Source organism: Pongo abelii, chromosome 1 (assembly GCF_028885655.2).
Source record: "Pongo abelii isolate AG06213 chromosome 1, NHGRI_mPonAbe1-v2.0_pri, whole genome shotgun sequence".
In the NCBI taxonomy this organism is placed as follows: Eukaryota; Metazoa; Chordata; class Mammalia; order Primates; family Hominidae; genus Pongo; species Pongo abelii.
In genome coordinates, this window is record NC_071985.2 from 155,218,803 (window position 1) to 155,243,223 (window position 24,421).

At 38.8% G+C, this 24,421-nt stretch overlaps 1 protein-coding gene across 5 annotated transcripts in view; it reads left to right on the forward strand.

Moving 5' to 3' along the window:
- Positions 1 to 493: 493 nt before the first annotated feature.
- The window catches only part of USP33 (ubiquitin specific peptidase 33), a 63,826-nt gene continuing 39,898 nt past the window's right edge, over positions 494 to 24,421 (forward strand). For 2 of the 5 annotated variants that reach the window (XM_054535121.2, XM_063717308.1), the window contains exons 1-7: positions 633 to 717; positions 14,762 to 14,928; positions 18,595 to 18,726; positions 18,914 to 18,967; positions 19,404 to 19,466; positions 20,907 to 21,059; positions 24,171 to 24,273. In XM_054535121.2, coding sequence (XP_054391096.1) covers positions 14,887 to 14,928; positions 18,595 to 18,726; positions 18,914 to 18,967; positions 19,404 to 19,466; positions 20,907 to 21,059; positions 24,171 to 24,273 — 547 coding nt within the window. In that variant the 5' untranslated portion in view covers positions 633 to 717; positions 14,762 to 14,886. 5 annotated transcript variants of the gene reach the window in all.

Genomic DNA, 24,421 nt, shown 5'->3' on the forward strand with positions numbered 1-24,421 from the left:
TCAATAAATATTTGATTTGATCCTCTTGATTTTAGCCTAAGGAGAAAATGGTGAGATAAATTTCTTCTTTGCATAGGTGGAAAAGGGAAACATAATTGCTTTCAGAGAATCTAGGTCCTAAGAAGTTGGGGGAAGAAAGATGAGAGGAGGAAATACAATGTTGAATTGGGAATAGTTAAGTCTAATATTTCTTTGCTCAAGTTTGGAAACTTGAGGCCCTTCAGTGGCCAGCCTTAATGCAGTTTTGTAATGCATCGAATCAAGACCTTGTAATGGTCGTAGTGTGTGACTGTGAAAGAGGAGGAGAAAACATGAAAAAACAAAAAAAAAAAGCTCACGTCCTCAAACTGCTGCACATACCCTGTACAGATAGTTCGCAGTCAGAGCAGGGAGCCGGCCTGGGTCCCCGCACCTGGGCCTGGCTCCCGTGGCCCCGCCCCTGGGGCGGGCTCCCATCGAGGCTCCGCCCCCACCTCCCCGGACGCCCGAGACGCCTGCGGCGGCCCCGGAGACACCGGAAGGAGCCGCGGCTGCTGCGGGAAGTGGCCGGTTCAGGAGGCGGACACCCCGAGGGCAGCGCTGCGGGGCCGTTTCCCGGCCCTCCTGACGCGACACTGCCCCTCTCCGAGGGCTGAGAAGGAAAAGAGGAGCTTGCGGAGGTGCGGCTGCAGGCCGTTGTTGGTCGCGCTGGCGGGTCCCGCGGGCCAGGCCGTGGAGGTGAGCGCGGCGCTGCTGGGAGGGGCGCGGGGCCGAAGGGCGTTTCGCTTGCGTCCGGAGGCCGGTCTCCGTTCTCGCTTCCGCGCGCTGGGGCTGCGGCCGCTGCAGCAGCCTCTTTTTCTTGGTCCTGGGTGGCGGTGGGTGCGCGGGCGGGAAGAAGGCCTTGGCCCCTCGGTGCTCCGCGTTGCAGAGATAATCTAGTGGTCGCCCTGTCAACGGTCGGTGGAGGATGGGAACCAGTCGTTGATTTGAGGAAGGGTCCTCAGGGGTTCTTCCCTGGAAGCGGGAGGTGCAGGTCAGCCCGAGAGAGGGGAGCTCTGCTCCTTTCCTCGGTCTCCTCCCTCAGGCTTGCCAGTCCCTCTCAGTGGGTGACTGAAAGCCCTGCGGCGTGCCAGCTCCTGGGTTCTGGTTTCGCTCTGCGGCGCTGTTGAGGGGGCCGGCCCCGTTATTTGTTGTTGTGAACGGAAAAACCGAGGTGTCATCGTCCCTGGAATTTTTCTTCGACCAATGTTTGATCTTGACTGAGAGGTTACCCCTTCTGTCCATCTGCAGCCTTTGGATGAAAGATCCATAGTGTGTGGTTTCCCAGACCTTTACTTATATTTCTCGTATACAAAACGCTCTTCATTTGAATATTTACAGGGTTTTACGTTGAGCTGTTGGACGATGAGATTTTCCTGGGTGTTTTGCACTCAAGTACCGTTGGAGTTTACATTCTCATAGAATCAGTATTAGGCCTGGAAAATTGAGCCAGAGGGTGAAATTCTGGCAGGAGCATAGACTTAAATTGAGGGTGAATTTTATCGTAACGATCTCTAGGCCTTTTGCTTAATAAATATGTGGATGTAGAGAATTTTTAAGTTTAATCAGATTATTTTTCCTTTAAGAAAAACGTGTTACAAAAAGTAACGAGGCCGTCCTAGTTCCGTTTCTCCTACTGTCTTATTTGGAAAGGTCTGACCAAGTCACATTATCGTCATAGGCTATTTAATTTGAGCATAATACAAATATTGTTAGTGAATTCATACTATTATAAATAAGGGAGAAAATAGGAATCTTAATGAAAGACAATGCTAGTTTTAAGAAAAAATAATAGAAATAGTTACACAATGCTAGGAGCTTTGTATTATTTCATTACCTTGGCAGGATTGAAAGAAAGATCAGGGCTGGGCCCGGTGGCTCATGCCTGTAATCCCAGCACTCTGGGAGGCCGAGGATCACGAGGTCAGGAGATCGAGACCATCCTGGCTAATACGGTGAAACCCCGTCTGTACTAAAAATTACAAAAAATTAGCCGGGCGTGGTGGCAGATGCCTGTAGTCCCAGCTACTTGGGAGGCTGAGGCAGGAGAATGACGTGAATCCGGGAGGCAGAGCTTGCAGTGAGCCGAGATCATGCCACTGCATTCCAGCCTGGGCCACAGAGCGAGACTCTGTCTCAAAAAAAAAAGGACAGTACAAAAAATCTTATTGGAATAAAATATTTGACCTGGTATGTGCAAGAGGGATAGTCTATTTAAGATTGCTTCCTATTTATGATCTGGTTTATGGCCAGCTTTCACTTTTTTTATGTCTTTTCTGAACTTTTTATAACTTAACCATAAGCAAATCTTTTTATATAACTGCAGTTTAATGACATTAGATTGTAGTAAATAGGTGATTTTAAATATTTGAAATTCAGAATTGAGATGATAATTCTTACATTTATGTAGTACTGTTAGAATTTTCAGTGACCTTTCACTTACACAGTTTTACTTGATCCTCCTGCCAGTCCTCTGAGCTCGGAATGCCAAGAAATAAAGTCTTTCCCCATGACAGAAACACTTCAAGATTGTGTAAGGATCAGAATTTCGTAAAGCCTGAAATAATGTTACCAAAGCAGCTTTTGATACAGATTGAGAATTCAGATAGATTAAGATTGGAGCACTGTGAACTATAACATATGACAGACTGTGGACTCTTCACAAGAAAATGAAGTACATAAAATGCTGAAAGATTTTTGGTGAGAAATGTGAAATGTAACCATTTCTAAAAAGGAAGGGAATAAGTAACAGCTCTATTTAGTGTAGTTTTTAAACTTTAAAAGTGTACATGTGTCTGCAGGAACATTTTGATAAGTGGGAAAACTCCAAAGAGTGTGAGATGAGTACAGTTGCTTTTAACTATCTATAAAAAGGCACATGAATTATGTGCTATATTGTATACTGAGAAATAGTCTTTAAGAAACAATAGGTATATCAAAATAAATGGTGCTCTCAAATGTTCAGAAGGTTAAGTTAGGTCAATATTTTGAGTCTGCCAGGACAAGGCCCTTTGGAAAATAAAAAGAATGAAACGTGGTTTCTGCCTTCAAAGAACTTGTAGTCAAGTGAGGCAATTTTTTACACAACAGTAAATGCCTTATGAGTTTTTATAAAAGTTCTTCGGGAATTTAGGTGAGGTAGACATTACTTGTGATTGGGGCTTGGTGAAGGTAGTATTTGAGATGAGTGAGCTTTGAAAGGTAAATATTGGAGGATATTTGTAATGTGAACAGATTAATGAGCTCCTTGAAGGGTACAACTTATATTTGAGAAAACATCGGTAGAACAATTTGGCTGATATTCATAATTTATGTAAGTTAATAATAAGAGATAAAGAAGAAAAATTATGAAAGACTTCACTGAAGGTGTTTGCTCAGAAGAGGTATGTGATCCACATGAAAGGAGAATGAGCTGTAATTGTTAGAAGATTGAGACTGGAAGACTGCTGGGGTGGCTTTATGTTAAGCTAGATTGTGACCATTATTTTTGTAGCCCTTATGGTTTCTCTGAAGTGCATCTTGAACTTGGACCTGAGATGACATGGGTGCAGGTGAGATGCTATAAAGCACAAGTGAGGAAGCAGGTAGAATCAGAAAAGGAGGAAAAAAGGTTAATAGTGGAAGGCCAACTGGAGGCTGCTTAAGCCTTTGGAGATTTTTGTATAACTGCCTCAGAGTTTTGTATAACTGCCCCAAATGAAGGGGAGCTGGGTGGTTTTCCACCTACAGTCAATCCTCACTGATTAAGATTGCCTTTATCTAAAAGGCTCCCAGAACTTCCCAGGTACACTGGTTAGGTAGGGCTTGGCAAGCTCCTGACGTGCTGAAGAGTTGAGGAGAGAAGTGGTTGAGACGGGAAGTTGTCAGTGTGTTAACTGTCCATACCAGCTACAAGTAAACATTGAAGTGAGCTGAAAGGAGATGGTCCAGGTATCAACTCTGTGTCTTAACAGGCATTCTCATTGAATAATCCAGATGTGAAATAAAAGCCTCAATTTAGATAGAGACCTAGAAGAAATGTGAGTTGAAATGTGGTAAAAAAAAAAAAAAAAAAAAAGCAGAATTTAGAAACTGATAGAAAGTAAGGAGGGGAGCCAGGTGCTGTGGCTTGAGCCTGTAGTCTCAGTCACTTGGGAGGCTGAAACAGGAGATTTGCTTGAGCCCGGAAGTGCAAGTCCAACCTGGGCAACATAGAGAACCTCCCATTTCAAAAAAAGTAAATGAAAAAAGTAAGGAGGGATCTAAGATGGTACTGAGGTTTAAAAGTTAGTTAACTTGTGAAAAAGAAGGGTTGACAGAAGGACACTGACTTCCAAATTAGTTTTTTAAGGAAAGTAAAAGAATTGCACAGTATTCAGGAGAGTGATGATAAGAGTGTTGATGACCAGTCATTCAAAAGGAAAGCAGGGTGGAGACCTGAACAATGCTGCCATCCCCACAAACTTATAATGTCTGGCCCATGCTTGATTATAAGCATTTGTTAAATTAATTTCTATTCCTCAGGGCTTAGCACAGTCCTGAAATACAGTAATGTGGTGAAACTATAGGGCTGAATGTGACCTAAAATAAGACCATTTCCCACAGGTTTTAACTTTTATAAAATCCTAGAAGAGGAATTTCTTATATATTTTACTTTTTCGAGAAAGGGTCTCATTCTTTTGTCCAGGCTGGCGTGCAGTGGTGCTATCTTGGCTCACTGCAACCTCCACCTCCTGCATTCAAGCAGTTCTCGCCACTCAGCCTCCGGAGTAGCTGAGATTACAGGCGCACACCACCATACCCAGCTAATTTTTGTATTTTTTGGTAGAGATGGGGGTTTCACCATGTTGGCCAGGCTGGTCTCAAACTCCTGACCTCAAGTGACCCTCCCACCTTGGATTCCCAAAGTGCTGGGATTATAGGCGTGAGCTGCCATGTCTGGCCGGATTTCTTATATTTTTTTATGGAAGCATTACTGTGTTTAGATGAATCAGTTTTGATTAGTTTTAAAATCAATATTATAGTCTGGTAAACAATAAAAAAATTGATAATTTTTCTTACGGTGGTTCTCATTTGAATGGTGATAGCATTTGTTTTCTCATATTCTTTATGTCTTTTTTCTTTTTGCTAACAAGCTGAACTGAAGATTTAGGTTTTTCCATGTTTCTATGTGGTTTACATGAATATTTTTAATGACTATTCCATAATGCCAGTATATTAACTCTTCATCTTGCTCAAAAGTGAGACTTAGAGTGAAAATTACCATCAGCTTATTTGAGACTCTGTTAGAACTCTGTCATATTCATTAATTCATTTCTATTTCCTCTCTCTTCCAGTATTTCTCAAAATTATTTCAACAAGATAAGGCTAGAATTGACCATATTTTGCCATTCACTATTGGACAGATTTTTAAAAATCTTTATAGGAAATGCTAATTAATATTTACAAATCTCATTTAGAGGATGTTATTTGGAATGAAGATTGCCAGATTGGAGCTATACTTTGGTATTATTAATAGTGGTAATGTTAAGAATAGATTCTAGAGCACATAGGTAGGTTGTAGCTAGAGAAATCAGTTAGGAGACTGTATTTCTTTTAATAGACTTAAGGCTGTCATTAATTAGACTCTTAAGGATCAATGAGACAGATTTTCTAGTAAAAGAGAAATAAAAAGATTAGCACTACATTTCTTTTTCTGTGTTGTGGTTTTGAATGAAAATTAAGAATGATTAGGTAAGTATTATAGGACTTTGTGAGATCTTCAAATCCTCACAGAGGTTTGAATGATTTTATTCTCAGAATATTTGTTTAAAGGGCAAGAAACAGTTATTTAAAATGCTTGTCAGCTGATTTCTTTTGTGAAAAGTCTCCCTGAACACTTACTATGGATTGAGAATAAAATAAACTTTTCTGCTTGTTTTTGCACTCTTCATTGATAACTTCCTTCCATTCATCAGTTTTTTTGGCTTGCTTTTATTGGGTAGCAATTTTCTTCCATGATAAATATGGAAAGATAAGCCATAAGCTTATTACTTCATTGTATTTTTGCTAAAGTGTAATATTTAATATGGTACTGCTGGACTAGTACTTGTGGAACTATAGTCTAGATTGAAACCGTTGAAAGACAAATCAATCTTTTTATAATCATAGAATCTTAATTCAATTCTGAGTTTTTAATGCAAAGTGCTTGCTGTCCTTTGAAGCACCTCTGACAGTTACCCAACCTCTGTGTAACAATTATGGGGAACATGCTTCTTCCATGAAAGTTCATCTGTATTTGAACCGAAGTCTTCACCGTTGATTGGGTATGCTGTTCTGACTTTCTCAAGTTGCATAGAAAAGAAAGGATCCCTTTGGTCATCATGTTCAATTGGAACATGTGTATCAAGTCCTGGCATCTTTTGCCTTCTGCTATTTAAACATCCATGCTTTCTGTTCGTAATGGTTGACATTTACTGAGTACTTACTATATCACCCTCTTATAAGTATTTTATGTATACTAATATATAATATGTAATTATATATTAACATATTATGTGTAATTATATAATTAGTTAAAAATATTATATATTAATCTTCTCCAAAACTCTATGAAGTAGATATTTGTAATTAGATCAGTGTTTTAGATGAGGGAACTAAGGCAAAGAGAAGAAACTTACCACTGGTCCCAAATCTAGGAGATAGTGGAGTCTTGCTCTAGAAACTTTACTCTTAGTACAGTGCTATCTTATAAGGTACAGTTTTCAAATTATTTCTTTTAAGATTTTCTATGAGAGGCACTCTTATTCTGTAGCTTTTAGTATTCTTCTTAAATAAAATACTGTATTCCAGATATAATCTACTTAGTTTATGAGTACATTAAGACTGGCTACTCTTCTTTTTTAAAAAAATATTTTTTTCCCCCTTTTCAACACTGTATTCAATTAAAACATTATTATTATTTTTTTTTGTAAAGATGAGGGGTGGGTATCACTCTGTTGCCTAGGCTGGCCTTGAACTCTTGGCCTCAAGTGATCCTCATGCCCCTGCCTCCCAAAGTGCTGGGAATACAGGTGTGAGCCACCATACCCAGCAAGACTGGTTACTCTTTTTATTCTGAAACCTTGAAACCTAGTGTTCTGTTGATTAATTGAGTAGGAATTGCTACTTCTTCAAGGGTCTAGAATCCAAATACCTGACCCCCTTTTTTGGTCTCAGTTTATATGGTTGATTCTTTGAATCCCAGTGTCGAATATCACATCCATCATTATTAAATTTTGTCCTGTTAATTTTAGCTAATTTTTTTATTTTTTATTTTTTGAGATGGAGTTTCACTCTTGTCACCCAGACTGGAGTGCAGTGGCATGATCTTGGCTCACTTCGACCTCCTCCTCGCGGGTTCCAGCAATTCCCGTGCCTCAGCCTCCCAGCTAGCTAGGACTACAGACACACACCACCACGCCCTGCTAATTTTTTGTGTTTTTAGTAGAGACGGGGTTTCACCATGTTGGCTAGGCTGGTCTTGAACTCCTGACCTCAGGTGATCCACTGGCCTCGGCCTCGCAAAGTGCTGGGATTACAGGTGTGAGCCACCACGCCCAGCCAATTTTAGCTTATTTTTAAAAATAGTTTAATTTTTCTTTAAAAACTTATTTTTATAAGTTTAAGTTTATATTTTACTAGCCTGCCTTCTGTAGCTTTATCCAGGTTATTGTTAAAAATATTGAGCAGTTCTGATACCTGCTAGTGAAGAACTCCTGCATTCATATTAATCTTATATGTAACTATTAAATAGCTACCAATCCTTCTGGCATAATTTTTTTTCTCTGTAATGTGAATCTGACTTTTTATGAAGAACTTTACTTTTTGGAATAGACTAGGCAGTGGAATTCAGGCAGTTTCTCAATATTAAAAGCTCCTTAGGTTACCAACTATGTCCTGATGTGTAATTATTATATTAAGGCCAGGCGCAGTGGCTCACTCCTGTAATCCCAGTACTTTGGGAGGCCGAGGTGAGTGGATCACTTGAGGCCAGAAGTTTGAGAGCAGTCTGGGTAACATGGTGAAACTCTGTCCCTACTAAAAATACAAAAATTTAGCTGGACGTGGTGACACATGCTTGTAATCCCAGCTACTCAGGTGGCTGAGGCATGAGAATTGCTTGAACCTGGGAGGGAGAAGTTGCAAGTGAGCCGAGATTGTGCCACTGCACTCCAGCCTGGGCGACAGAGTGAAATTCTGTCTCAAGAAAAATAAATTGTATTAATAACATGGTTCCCTATGCTTTTCCTAATATTAAAATTTGAATAGCTGATTGATTATCTTCTATTAGGATAAGGGGTCAGAATTTCAACCTGAAATTTGGAGATTGTACTACTAAAATATTCTCCCCTTAAAAGTAATATCTTTGGGCGGGGCGCGGTGGCTCAAGCCTGTAATCCCAGCACTTTGGGAGGCCGAGGCGGGCGGATCATGAGGTCAGCTGATCGAGACCATCCTGGCTAACACGGTGAAACCCCATCTCTACTAAAAATACAAAAAATTAGCTGGGTGTGATGGCGGGCGCCTGTAGTCCCAGCTGCTCAGGAGGCTGAGGCAGGAGAATAGCATGAACCCGGGAGGTGGAGCTTGCAGTGAGCTGAGATCGCGCCACTGCACCCAAGCCTGGGCGACAGAGCAAGACTCCGTCTCAAAAAAAAAAAAAAAAAAAAAAAGTGATATCTTCAGAAGCAGTTTTGTTTTGTTTTTGAGACAAGGCTTAGCTCTGTCACTCAGGCGGGAGTGCAGTGGTGCAATCACAGCTCACTGCATGCAACTTCTGCCTCCTGGGCTCAGGTGATCCTCCCACCTCAGCCTCCTGAATAACTGGGACTGCAGGGGCATGCCACTAGGCCTGGCTAATTTTTGTATTTTTTTGGGGTAGAGACAGGGTATTGCCATGTTGCCCAGGCTGGTCTTGAACTCCTGGGCTCAAGCAGTCCTCCCGCCTCAGTCTTCTAAAGTGCTGGGATTACAGGTGCGAGCCACCATGCCCAGCCCAGAAGCAGTTTTGCATTTACTTTAATGCAGATGAGCAGTTTAGCCACCGGAGCTGTACATCATAGAGCGTGAGTGCAGTCGTTTTCATCTGGAAAAATTTTCACTTGGTGTTACTGCCGTCATTCTTGGTGAGAAAACTTCCAGTAGTCCAGTTAGTGTGGCAGATAGAGGAAAAAGCTACCAGATACAAGATTACAAAGATAAGGACAAACTGAGATAAAAATCTTGTGCACTCTTTGTGATTTCCAACTTGTAAGTCACAAGCTTCTACAGGAGTCTTAGTTTTGCAAAATCTACTTCTGTGGATTGGACAATAGCATTTCCATATACAACCATTTTCTGTTTTTTTCTAATGTCTAATACTCATCTCCTGTGATTAAATTATCAGACAAGAATGGAAGCATACATGCCTTCTTTCTTTTGGTGTACAATTTGAGAAGAAATTGAAGTAGCTAAGAACTCCCACTGTCTTACCCTACTATATTTGAATACCCTACCCTCAATAAATCTTTGTCAAATAAAGGAATAAAAGAATGATTTTGTTACCTTAGTTAATAAACTGAGTAAAACTAGGCAACGAGAATACTAAGGGTTTTCTATTTTGATAGCATTGTATTATACGGTATACTAAATATCCTTGGGACAAATTGTTAGCCTTTGTTTACGTGCACTAATTCTTTTCGTTTCTTTCTTTCTTTCCTTTCTTTCTTTCCTTCCTTCCTTCCTTCCTTCCTTCCTTCCTTCTTTCAAGTCAGGGTCTCGCTGTGTTGCACAGGCTAGAGTGCAGTGGCGCAATCTTGGCTCACTGCAACGTTTGCCTCCTGGGCTCAAGGGATTCTCCTGCCTCAGTGGAACTACAAGTGTGCACCACCATGCTGGGCTAATTTTTCTATTTTCTGTAGAGAGATGGGGTTTCACCATGTTGCCCAGGCTGGTCTTGAACTCTTCAGCTCAAATGATCTTCCCGCCGTGGCCTCCCAAAGTGCTGGGATTACAGACCTGAACCATCATGCCTGGCTGCCCAGCCAATTCTTTCTTTTTTTTTTGGAGATGGAGCCTTGCTCTGTTGCCCAGGCTGGTGTGCAGTGGCGTGATCACGGCTCACTGCAACCTCTGCCTCCTGGGTTCAAGCGATTCTCCTGCTTCAGCCTCCCGAGTAGCTGGGATTACAGGCACCCACCACTATGCACAGCTGATTTTTGTATTTTTAGTAAAGAAGGGGTTTCACCATGTTGGCCAGGCTGGTCTCAGACTCCTGAACTCAGGTGATCCCCCTACGTCGGCCTCCCAAAATTCTGGAATTACAGCCATCGCACCCGGCCCTGCCCGGCCAATTCTTATTAAATTGTTTAGATACTGCAAAATTAATAGCAGAACAGAATGTATTTATGTTTTTATTCTTTTTTTAATCTCAGCTATCAGCAGAGAGAATTTATTTTAATCTTATTTTTTGCTTGAGATTTTAGAAAAAAATATTTATCTTGGAAGTTTCTTTTCAATCCTCTGATCCCATTTCTTTCCTCCGAGGCAATATAGTATTGCCTAAAAAGCAGTGAGAAGAACATCTACATTTCATTGGCAAATGCAGAATTTTTACTTTAGAGGAAAATACATAGCTTAAATACTTTCAGTAAACAAAGCGCTTAGTACTCATCTTTAGGGATTAAGAAAATAAAACCAGGCCGGGTGCAGTGGTTCATGCCTGTAATTCCAGCCCTTTGGGAGGCTGAGGAGAGTGGATCACCTGAGGTCAGGAGTTTGAGATCAGCCTGGCCAACATGGTGAAATCCCGTCTCTACTAATAATACAAAAATTAGCTAGTCGTTGTGGCACACGCCTGTAGTCCCAGCTATTTGCGAGGCTGAGACAAGAGAATTGTATGAACCTGGGAGGTGGAGGTTGCAGTGAGCCAAGATTGCACCACTGCACTCCAGCCTGGGCAGCAGAGCGAGACTCCGTCTCCAAAAAAAAAAAACCCATAAAAAATACAACCAAAGGCAAGTAGGATATGGATATTAATGGAATTGAAAACAGATCAGAACAAAAATAGTGGAGAAGATAAATAAATCCCAAATCTGGTTCTTTGCAAATACCAATGATCTAGATAAACATCTTGTAGAAAAAAAAATATGGAATAAAAATGTACAAGATTAGGAATGAGTAAACGCCATAGACCCCAAATACAGGAGACATTAATGGAGTCTTTTGCAAATTTTCTTGAGAATATACATGTAATGCTATAATGTCAAAGTTATTTCAAGAGAAAATGGATGTTGTTATAGCAAAATGTCAGTGAGTAAAATTGACCCAAGAAGTAAAAATGTTAATTGCCCAATCCCCATGAAAGGTTTGAAAAAATGATGGAAGATTGGTCCTTGACAGAGGCAGCATAGCATATGATTTCACAGCTGAGTTTCATTTATGAAGAACAACACATCATTATAATAAAAAGGAACTCTCTTTTCCATGATGAAGAATGCAAAGCTTCAATGCATTCTGTGAAGCACTCATATTTTATCTCTGATAAAAATGCTGCCAATCCTGATTCAAGCACCAGAGGGGGGGAAAAAAAAGGAATGCTGCCAAAAAAGAACAGTCTCACTTATGTCTAGAAATGCAAAATTTCTAAATACAATATTAGCCAGAGTTCATCAAGACCATTTCTTTTTTTTTTTTTTTGAGACGGAGTCTCGCTCTGTCGCTCAGGCTGGAGTGCAGTGACACAATCTTGGCTCACTGCAGCCTCTGCCTCCCGGGTTCAAGTGATTCTCCTGCCGCCTCCTGAGTAGCTGGGACTACAGGCGCCTGCCACCATGCCTGGCTAATTTTTGTATTTTTAGTAGAGATGGGATGGGGTTTCACCATATTGACCAGGCTAGTCTCAAACTCCTGATCTTGTGATCCACCCGCCTTAGCCTCCCAAATTGCTGGGATTACAGATGTGAGCTACCACACCCAGCCCATCAAGACCATTTCTAATAAAATAAGTAAAGTAAGAATAGAGGGAAGTTACAGCAAATATCCTAAATGTCAAGAGCATTAAAATTAGAAACTTGATGGGGACGTGGGGATGCCCATGATCACATTTGTATTCATGTATCGTCTTAAGAGGTTCTGGTAAATGCATTAAAACAGTGAAAGTGAATAATGATGTTAATATCAGAAAATAAGAACTAAAACTCCTCCCCTTGAAAAGAAGTAAAACTTTTTCAAAGGTTGAAACAAAATAAAACCTTTTTTTAAAAGACCAAAAAAAAAAGAGTAAAACTTATGTTTTCCACTACAGCCACAGTGTAGCCAGGGAAACTGTGAAAAGGATTAGTGAGGAGGTGTATCTTTTAGTTATCAAAATATTGTATCTAGCCTCTGTAATCAGATTAATATGGTATTGTCATAGATTAGTGGAATAAAATAGAGAATCCAGAAATCCAGTATATGTGCAGATTTAATAAAAGATAAAGGTAGTATTACAGTTCAATGGGAAATGGGGAGATTATTTAATAAGTGGTGCTGGTACAACTGTCTGCCCATCTGGAAGAAAATAAAATTGGGTTCCTGTCTTAAGATAAATTCCAGATGGATCAAAGCCTTATAGAAATACTTAAGGATATTCTCCAGGTTTAGTTATACAAGCTAGGTAAAGGAAATGTGAAGATAAGAAACTCAGATGCTATTACAAGAGGCATATTTAATTTTATAAAAATTAAGACCTTTTAATGGTAAAGGATACCATAAGAAAGTTAATAACAGTATTGGCATTAAGACAGACATATTGACCAATGGAATAGATTAGAAATAGGCTTGGTGCAGTGACTCATGCTTATAATCCCAGCGCTTTGGGAGTCCAAGGTTAGGAGGATTGCTTGAGGCTAGGAGTTTGAGACCAGCCTGGTCAACATAGCAAGACTTTATCTCCACAAAAAAAAGTTAAAAATTAGCCAGGTGGGGTGGCTCACACCTGTAGTCCTAGCTGCTTGGAAGGCTGTGGCAGTGGAATTGTTTGGGTCTGGGAGTTGGAGGTTGCAGTCAGCTATGATCATGCCACTGCACTCCAGCCTGAGTAACGGAACAAGACACCATCTCTTTAAAAAAAAAAAAAAAAGCCCAGAAGCCCAGAAATAAATCCTTATGTACTGTATATGATCAAATGATTTTTGACAGCGATGCCAAGACCATTCAGTGGGGAGAGGGCAATCTTTTCAGCATGGTGTTTAGCACAATTAAAAAGGTAGGTAGGTAAGTTTGAAAAAATATCTTGCAATATAGAGGATAGAGGATTAATTTTAAAAGAAGAGGTTATGGACCCAATAGTAAAAAGGGCAAAAGATTTAAAGAAGCAATTAATAAAAGAACAAATCCAGAAGGCTGTAACATTTATGAAAAGACATTCAAACTTACTGGTTGTCAGGATAACGTAAATTAAAGTACTGGTGAAATATTATAACATAGCTGTTAGTATTTTGAGATATGTGCCATCAATACCTAGTTTATTGAGAGTTTTTAGCATGAAGGGCTGTTGAATTTTGTTGAAGGCCTTTTCTGCGTCTATTGAGATAATCACGTGGTTTTTGTCTTTGGTTCTGTTTATATGATGGATTATGTTTATTGATTTGCATATGTTGAACCAGCCTTGCATCCCAGGGATGAAGCCAACTTGATCGTGGTGGATAAGCTTTTTGATGTATTGCTGCATTCGGTTTGCCAGTATTTTATTGAGGATTTTTGCGTCGATGTTCATCAGGGATATTGGTCTAAAATTCTCTTTTTTTGTTGTGTCTGTACCAGGCTTTGGTATCAGGATGATGCTGGCTTCATAAAATGAGTTAGGGAGGATTCCCTCTTTTTCTATTGATTGGAATAGTTTCAGAAGGAATGGTACCAGCTCCTCTTTGTACCTCTGGTAGAATTTGGCTGTGAATCCGTCTGGTCCTGGACTTTTTTTGGTTGGTAGGCTATTAATTATTGCCTCAATTTCAGAGCCTGTTATTGGTCTATTCAGGGATTCAGCTTCTTCCTGGTTTAGTCTTGGGAGGGTGTATGTGTCCAGGAATTTATCCATTTTGTCTAGATTTTCTAGTTTATTTGCGTAGAGGTGTTTATAGTATTCTCTGATGGTAGTTTGTATTTCTGTGGGATCGTTGGTGATATCCCCTTTATCATTTTTTATTGCGTCTATTTGATTCTTCTCTCTTTTCTTCTTTATTAGTTTTGCTAGCGGTCTATCAATTTTGTTGATCTTTTCAAAAAACCAGCTCCAAGATTCATTGATTTTTTGAAGGGTTTTTTGTGTCTCTATCTCCTTCAGTTCTGCTCTGATCTTAGTTATTTCTTGCCTTCTGCTAGCTTTTGACTGTGTTTGCTCTTTCTTCTCTAGTTCTTTTAATTGTGATGTTAGGGTGTCGATTTTAGATCTTTCCTGCTTTCTCCCATGGGCATTTAGTGCTGTAAATTTCCCTCTACACACTGCTTTAAATGTGTCCCAGAGATTCTGGTATGTTGTGTCTTTGTTCTCATTGGTTTCAAAGAACATCTTTATTTGTGCCTTCATTTCATTATCTACCCAGTAGTCATTCAGGAGCAAGTTGTTCAGTTTCCATGTAGTTGTGTGGTTTTGAGTGAGTTTCTTAATCCTGAGTTCTAATTTGATTGCACTGTGGTCTGAGAGACAGTTTGTTATAATTTCTGTTCTTTTACATTTGCTGAGGAGTGCTTTACTTCCAACTATGTGGTCAATTTTGCTTACAAGAGCTCCTGAAGGAAGCACTAAACATGCAAAGGAACAACCGGTACCAGCCACTGCAAAAACATGCCAAATTGTAAAGACCATCGATGTTCCTCAACTAATGAGCAAAAAAACCAGCTAACATCGTAATGACAGGATCAAATTCACACATAATGATATTAACCTTAAAGGTAAGTGGGCTAAATGCCCCAATTAAAAGACCCAGACTGGCAAATTGGATAAAAAGTCAAGACCCATCAGTGTGCTGTATTCAGGAGTCCCATCTCATGTGCAGACACACACATAGGCTCAAAATAAAGGGATAGAGGAAGATCTACCAAGCAAATGGAAAAAAAAAAAAGCAGGGGTTGCAATCCTAGTCTCTGATAAAACAGACTTTAAACCATCAAAGATCAAAAGAGACGAAGAAGGCCATTACATAATGGTAAAGGGATCAATTCAACAAGAAGAGCTAACTATCCTAAATATATATGCACCCAATACAGGAGCACCCACATTCATAAAGCAAGTCCTTAGAGACCTACAAAGAGACTTAGACTCCCACACAATAATAATGGGAGACTTTAACACCCACTGTCAACATTAGACAGATCAACGAGACAGAAAGTTAACAAGGATATCTAGGAATTGAACTCAGCTCTGCACCAAGCGGACCTAATAGACATCTACAGAACTTTCCACACCATATCAACAGAATATAGATTCTTAGCACCATGTCGCACTTATTCCAAATTTGTTTTTGTTTTTGACACAGGATCTTGCTGTGTCAATCAGACTGGAATGCAGTGGTGTGATCACAGCTCACTGTAGCCGCCATCTCCTGGGCTCAGGTGATCCTCTTACCTCAGCCTTGTGAGTAGGTGGGACTATAGGCACATGCCACCATGCCTGGATGATTTTTTAAATTTTTAGTAGAGACGAGGTCTCGCTATGTTGCTCAGGCTGGTCTCTAACTCCTGAGCTCAAGGAATCCTCCTGCCTTGGCCTCCCGAAGTGCTGGGATTATAGGCATTAGCTACTGTACCCAGCCTGTTGGCTATTTTTTAAGATTTTCTTTTTATTACTAGTTTTAAGCAATTTGTTTTTGATGTACATGGTGTAGTTTGTGTGTTTTGTGCTGAGTTTAAATTGCTTGTGGATCTATAGGGCTCTAGTTTTCATCAAATTTGAACATTTTCCCCTGTATCACTGATGTTCTGATTTAATTTTTAAGATTAAGATTTAATCTATCTTTGTTCTGTCATCTGTGCTATTTCTTGGTTTCTTCTTTTTCTCTTCACTGTGGGTCAGAATTTCCTCTTAGAATGCCTGTCATTTTTTATTGGATGCCAGTTATTGTGATTTTTACCTTGATGGCTACTGAATTTTTTCATTCCTTTAAATGTCCTTAAGCTTTGTTCTGAACACAATTCCTTTGGAACAGTTTGATCCTTCTAAGACTTCTTTTTGAACTTTTTTTCTTTTTTTTTTTGAGACAGAGTCTTGCTCTGTCCTCAGGTTGGATTGCAGTGGCGCAATCTCAGCTCACTGCAACCTCTGCCTCCTGGGTTCAAGCAATTCTTGTGTCTCAGCCTCCTGAGTAGCTGGGACTACAGGCGCACACCACCATGCCCAGCTAATGTTTGTATTCTTAGTAGAGATGGGGTTTCCTTGGCCAGGATGTTCTCGATCTCCTGACCTTGTGATCCGTCCACCTTGGCCTCCCAAAGTGTTGGGATTGCAGGGGTGAGCCACTGCGCCCGACCCTTTTTGAACTTTTTAAAGACAGAACCAAAGTAGCCTTTAGATTAAGGATAATTTCTTCCGATTATTGAGGCAATGCCATTCTGAGTACTTTATTTCCTCTATTATGGTGTCTTTCAACTGTGGCTGATGAGAATGCAAACAACCCTTAAAGGCTTTGAGAATTGTTTTACCTAATCCTTTCCTGTGGGTTTTTTCTCTGGCTTGGGGTAGTCTAATCACATGGCATGCACCTGTAGTTGTAGCTACACGGGAGGCTGAGACAGGAGGATGGTTTGAGACCAGGAGGTTGAGGCTGCAGTGAGTTGTGTTCGCCCTGTTGTACTCCAGTGTGAGTGACAGAATGAGGCCCTGTCTCAAAAGGAAAAAGAATTGTTTGCACTATTAACCCTAGAGTGGTTCCTGGTGAATTTTGTGTGTTGCAGCGTAATAGTGAATTGATTATTTGATTTGATTTTGTTCAACTTTTTTTAACTTAAAAAAATGTATTTACGCAAACCTGCACGTTGTGCACATGTACCCTAGAACTTAAAGTATAATAAAAAAAGTATTTACTAATGTGTTAGTATTTCAGCAAATTTATTGCAATGGGTTTAAAAGGCAGACAGAGGCCAGGTGCAGTGGCTCACACCTGTAATCCCAGGACTTTGGGAGGCTGAGGCAGGTGGATCACCTGAGGTCAGGAGTTCGAGATCAGCCTGACCAACATGGAGAAACCCCATCTCTACTAAAAATACAAAAAAAGTGGTCAGGTGTGGTGGCGCATGCCTGTAATCCCAGCTACTCGGGAGACTGAGGCAGGAGAATCACTTGAACCTGGGAGGTGAAGTTTGCGGTGAGCTGAGATCACGCCACTGCACTCCAGCCTGGGCAACAAGAGTGAAACTCTGTTTCAAAAATAAATAAATAAATAAATAATAAAAGGCAGACAGACACTCTTACATAAGCTATAGGGTAACAAAGGGGTTGTATATAGTTATAAACTATTACATAGATCTGCATGGTTTATTGAATAACTTATAAACCACAAAAGAAATTAAATTTACAGTGTTTCTGAAGTTCAAACTTTTAAACTGTTTCATTCTGTCCTAGCAAGTTCTAAACTTTTTTTGGGAAAGTGTTCTTAAACCTCAAAGTTGAATTAAGAGCATGAAAAACCCTGTTACTAAAAAGGTACAACCAAAAGATCTAGGAATACCAAATTAGACTTGAGACCTTTGGAAATCACTCGCTTTACTTGAACCAAACACTGTGGAATCAGTAAAGTTTGCATCTCTTAGCCTTATATGCAAATGAAGCTAATAATGGTACCTATTTCAGGGGTTGTAAAGATCATGAAAATGGGGTTCTCAAACCTAGAGAGATTTTGTCTCCCGGAGGATATAATTTAAAACAGTCTAGAGATACTGGTCATCAGAGTTCAGAGTGGTGGCAGGGATGGTCTGTCTCTTGTGCATAGAAGCGGGAATGTTGCCAAATAACCTGCAATGCACAGGATAATCCCTCACAGCAAAGAATTATCTCACCCTAAGTGTCAATAGTGCCGGGATCGAGAAACCCTGATATAAAGTGCCTGTCGTGGTATAAGGCCAGGATACCAGATGATTTAATTTACACCATCAGTAGGGGGTCCTGTTAGTAGAAAAATGAAGCTTTCTACTTGAAGTTTTTTTTTTTCAACTCCTAGTCCAGCCTAAGGATTAATTTTTTTTTTTTTAAAAAAGGATAAAAATGCTTCACAATTGAATAACTTGAATATTCCCCCCTTTTATTTATCTATAAAAAGTGAAATGAGAGCGGAAAAGCAGCAAAAGTCATGGAGAAACAAACTTACATTTGTTTATAGATGTCAATTTTAATAAAATGTTTATGTAGTAGAGAAATTTCCGGTGTCCGGATTAACTTCAATTCTGAAAACTCATCTGTGTTTGAGAATACACTCTTTTCACAGGGCAAACTTATAAACATATCATTCTTACATTATCTTTTAATCATTTTTAATATGTTAGCATTTTAATTTTTTTATTTTTTGGAATCTTTGCAGGCATTGTAAGCATTTATTAATTTTTTTGTGTGTGTTACTTTTCTTATAGGTGTTACCTCATTTTGAAAGTCTTGGGAAACAGGAAAAAATTCCTAACAAAATGTCAGCTTTTCGAAATCATTGTCCACATTTGGATTCAGTTGGTGAAATAACCAAAGAAGATTTGATACAAAAATCTCATGTAAGAAACAGGTTTTTTCTTCCTTGAAAAACTATTCACTTTTCTCTTGAATATGTAATTTTCATAAATTACTGTAATACTCTATGAGCAGTATTTTAAAAATATGTATGATGTCATTAGTGCATTAGTGAATTGTATGTGTTTGTGTCAATATAACCAATGTTGTCTTTTTAATTTCTTTTTATAGGGTACTTGTCAGGATTGTAAAGTCCGAGGACCAAATCTTTGGGCATGCTTGGAGGTGTGTATATGTTTTTTCCTGAAAAGATTGCTATAATAATAATAAATTTGGATCTGAATAATCATAACCAGAAAATTTTTGATACTTAAAGTGATTTTTGTAAATTAAACTTGCTTTTAAAAGGTCATTATTGATAACAAAAATTAAACTTTGGAAAGATCTTAATCTGTAGTGCTTTTGCAGTTTTTAGTAAATCACTCAGATATTTTATGCTTGCCTTTTATTAGAAATGACATAGCTTTTAGCTTAGAAATATATCCTGGTTTTATTTTGTGCCTGGAAACATTTGGTTAAATTTAATGACTGGAAAGTCATTTACTCATTGAGTTTAAAACAGGTAATCCAAACTTAATTGTAAATGTAATTGTAATGCTGTTATAAATTTACATGTATATTATAAAGTACCTTATTTTTCTTCCTATATAATTATTTATAGAATAGATGTTCATATGTTGGCTGTGGTGAATCACAAGTAGATCACAGCACCATACATTCTCAGGTATGTATATAAAAAATTTAATGGAAGACTTGTTAAAAAAGTGCCTGAAGGAAAGGGAAAGCCAGTATAACATTATTAATTCAAGTTGTAATTCAAATTTGCACTCTAAGTTAAAACTTCACTTATGTTCTCTGTGAAGGGTGAGGAAGGGAATTGGTAGGAGGATGAACATTAGAATGAGGTTGTGATTAAGAAAGCACTGATTTCAAAAGTGTACATCCGGCCAGGCATGGTGGCTCACGCCTGAATCCCAGCACTTTGGAAGGCCGAGGCAGGCGGATCACCTGAAGTCAGGAGTTCGAGACCAGCCTGGCCAACATGGCGAAACCCTGTCTCTATTAAAAGTACAAAAAAATTAGCTGGATGTGGTGGTGGGCACCTGTAATCCCAGCTACTCGGGAGGCTGAGGCAGGAGAATTGTTTGAACGTGGGAGGCGGAGCTGAGATCGTGCCATTGCACTCCAGCCTGGGCAACAAGAGCGAAACTCCATCTCAAAAAAGTGTATATCCAGATATTTGGAGGTGATAGCTGGCATATTAGGAGGTTGAAGCCCAAGAGAGAATGGGTCCTTAGGTTTATGACATGGCCTGGCTAACTTCTTTAAGTCTCAGCTCATGTCATATTGCCTTTTCCTGCACATAGTCCTAACTGGACTCACCTTTCTACTTTGCTCTGGTTGTCTGGTACTTCCCATGTAACTCTGGCATGCCTCTTCTATAGTGTTAGGTAGAGCTCCCATTCTAAATGGAAAGTTTCTCGAATGACTTTGTTTTAAGATGCACATTGATACCTCTATAGCATCAACTGTTCTCAACCAGGATTCCTCTAGAGAATTAATTAAGCCTGAATACCCAAGCTCTAAGTCATCATTGTATATCATTTGCTTCTTTCTGTGCATCTAAGATGGTACTTGCTGTGTACCACCCTTGGGAGAATTGATAAATTAGTCACTCAGATCATTTTTTGTAGGGCTTAATTCTGTAGCAGAACTCTGGTTGAGAAAGGCTAGACTTTTATCTTTCCAAGATTATATATTCTGTATTGCTAGAGCTGTTTTATGCCTTGACTCATGTCATTTGTGTTCTTTTGCCATTCTGATTTCTTAGAATAGTTACTTGCTGCTGTTAATTATTTTCTTGTGTTACATTTATTTGTAGACTGCAAAGCAAGGTCTTACACTCTTGCATTTATCTTTTTGTATAATGAATAGTGAGGGGAGAATGGCAGAGTAATTTCTAGAGTAGGCTTAGATGTTGTTACTGTTTATTATACCTTAGAAGTTTATCTGAAGAATTTTTTTTTCCGTGTTCTAAATTAGCTTTTGAGTATATTGTTACTCATCAAAGGCCAGCAGTTTATCTTCTGTTATCTTTTGAAGAAGTCTTTTCAAGTATATGTAATTTTGGTTTCTCTTTTCCCTCTACTGTGAAATTATATAGGAGACAAAGCATTATCTAACTGTGAACCTTACCACTCTTCGAGTATGGTGTTATGCTTGCAGCAAAGAAGTATTTTTGGATAGGAAATTAGGAACTCAGCCTTCATTGCCTCATGTAAGACAACCTCACCAAATACAAGAAAACAGTGTCCAGGTAATAATCTAGATCCACTTAGTTAAGCTGTAAAACATTCAGGTAATAATTTCAGAATTTGTCATGTAGCTGAAATTTTAGAAAGGAATACTGCTTAACCTGTACTTTGAAAATTTCTGTAATGTGCCTTTTTTCTCTCAAATAAAGCGCTCGTGCTCCCCTTTCTTGTGTTGCTTAGAGTGATAGATTAGGGTGAGATTGAAGCCCACCTGTCTGAAGATGGAAAAGCCCCTAATGAATTTTTAAAGTTTTTTTTAAAAAAATGACTCAAGTAGTCTTTATCTTTTTCTGGTAAGTCTGATTCCAAGAAAGATGGTGGGCCTTCTGTGATAGTATATGGCAGTTACTAATTCAGCTCTCTTCCCCATTCTCTCCTCCCCTCCATCCCCTTTGTATTACTGTGAACATTTTACTTATTATTGAAAACAAAGTAGAATATAATAAAGCTTAGCATCAGTCTTTGGTTAAAGATTTTTCTCCCTTTGGGCTGGGTGCGGTGGCTCACGCCTGTAATCCCAGTGCTCTGGGAGGCCAAGGCGGCTGGATCACGAGGTCAGGAGATCGAGACTATCCTGGCTAACACAGTGAAACCCCGTCTGTACTAAAAATACAAAACATTAGCCGGGTGTGGTGGTGGGCGCCTGTAGTCCCAGCTACTTTGGAGGCTGAGGCAGGAGAATGGTGTGAACCTGGGAGGCAGAGCTGGCAGTGAGCCGAGACCGTGCCACTGCACTCCAGCCTAGGTGACAGAGCGAGACTCCATCTAAAAAAAAAAAGAAAAAAAAAGATTTTTCTCCTTTTGGATCAAGAGACTTAGAAAACGTATGGGTTTGCTCGCAGAATTTATCACTTAATTTTCAGAATTCTTAAAGTCATAGAAAAATAGGAAAAAGGAAATTAACTTAGAATAGTTGGCTTCTTATTTAGATCATCGATTGATCAGAATTTGATCAGATTCGATTAACAGCAAGTTTTTTTCCTCATGTGTATTATAGAAATCACGTATTTCTGTACTTGTTCATTGATACCAACTCTCAAGTTTTTCTGTTGTATGTTTGTATCACATTCTTGTGGTAGATATTTGTGATAATAAATTTGCTTGCCTTACACGTGAAAGGTGGCTAGATTTTAGTCAAAGAATAATTTCTTGCATTTTCAGTTTCTCAGTTGAATGGCTCTAGTTAATTATAATCATTACTGTTTCTCCCACTTATACCTATTTATCATTCACAAACATGTTTAGTCATTTTCAAAAGTCCAGATAGTATGAAAATGGCAGTTTTGTTGAATCCTCTTACATTATTAACAAAAGTTTGTCCCACTGAAGATAGCTGAATGGTAATAAGTAGAAAAAGTTTTAAAAAAGAAAAAAGTGTAATGTTATGACTAAAGTTTAATCACACAAGGAACTAATAATCTATAAAGGCAAAATTATCAGCATCACTTACTAGAGAAGTAAGTTAAATAAGCTATCTGTTGCCATTTCTGCCAGAAAAGATCAAGATTACAAACTTTAATGAATGTTGAATCTGATAGAATAAGTATACTGTTACTTTCCTGATGGCTTGTTAATAATTTTCTGATGACTTGTAAATATGTTAACACATAAAAGGCATAAACTTAATTTCATGCAACTTCCTTATGATCCCGTTGTTGAAGAAATTATTCAGAAGAAAAAAGTGGTTCAGATAGATTTCTTTAGTGGTCCAAAACTTATATGCTGTTTGAATCCAGTTTACCACAGGATATTTGCAAAATAGTAAAATATTGGAAGCCAGCCATACAAATATTAATAAGATTTTTCAAATAGATATTTTTTCTAGATAGTAAAATTTCAGGTGATTTCTTTTAAGCCTCTGTACTTCTATGTATTTAGATATTTTGTAGTGAGCATGTATCTTTTTTAAAAGCAATTACTTTATAAAAACAAAGTGAGAGTATGAAGTCTATTCAAATGTCCAGTCTCTACAGATGTCAGGAAAATAAAATGGTTGGGAATTAGTGCATATGCCTGCATTTTAGAGGTAAAGTAAGGCTATAATAACTTGGAGAACCAGAGTGCATGCTAAATTCTTGCTGCTATTCAGTTTCCTTCTCTGTTTGGGTGTTGCTGAATGTTGGTTCATTGTCAATCTTCTGATATTACAAGAGAACTTTCAAATTTTGATTTTTATTTGTCATCTCCGAATTTTTTAAACTTTAGCTCAAAGTTTTTTTTTTTTTTTTTTTTAAGTGTTTACTAGCATCTGGCTAACAGGTTATCAGTTGCAACCTCTGAGTCAAGCCAATTGTTGGAAATTAATATTAGAATATTATTATTTAAAGTAAGTGCTTGAACTATTTAATATACATAAAAGTGTGCAGGCTGGGCGTGGTGTCTCACACCTGTAATCCCAGCATTTTGGGAGGCCAAGGTGGGTGGATCATGAGGTCAAGAGATCAAGACCGTTCAGGCCAACATGGTGAAACCCCCTCTCTACTAAAAATACAAAAATTAGCTGGGCGTTGTGGCGTGCACCTATAGTCCCAGCTGCTCGGGAGGCTGAGGCAGGAGAAACGTTTGAACCCAGGAGGTGGAGGTTGCAGTGAGCTGAGATCATGCCACTGCACTCCAGCCTGGCAACAGAGTGAGACTCTGTTTCGGGAAAAAAAAAGTGTGCAAAGTAAATACAGTAATAAGTATCAGGAGAGATTGTAGAAGTCTATAGGTAATGTGTTATGATGAAAAACTTTTACCTTTTTCCCTATTGAAAATTACATCAGAGAAGACAGTGTAGGATAGTATCTTTCAGAGATCTTTTTAGCTATGGCTTACTGTCACATAATTGCAGTTATTGTGGAGTTTTAATTCAGAAAATTCAGTTGTAAAAAGTGCCTTTTTAACTCAAATATATATGTTAATAAAGCGGGGCTGACATGCTATTACCCTAGGGTTTTATTTCCTTCAAAATATAAATGTAAGGTTAATTGCTAATACCACAAATTCTTATGGTTCCACTATTAAAATAACATCTCAATAATTTTTATGGTATAGATGTTATATAAGTTACAATTAAAACTTTTTTAAATTTAAGGATTTGTTCAAGTGTGCTATCTTTTTTTGTTATCAAGGATTTTAAAATACCCAGTAATACAACATTAAAAACTCCTCTGGTTGCCGTATTTGATGATCTGGATATAGAAGTGGATGAAGAAGATGAACTTAGGGCAAGAGGTAAATTAATCCTGTGTAATACTTCTTTGTATGGCACTGCGCATTTCTTTAGAAAACCGTATAATGTAAAAGTTTCAGAATGTGGAGGTAAAATGGGCTTGATAATTAAAACAAAAGGACTCTGAAATTTGGCCTAGTAAAATTTTAT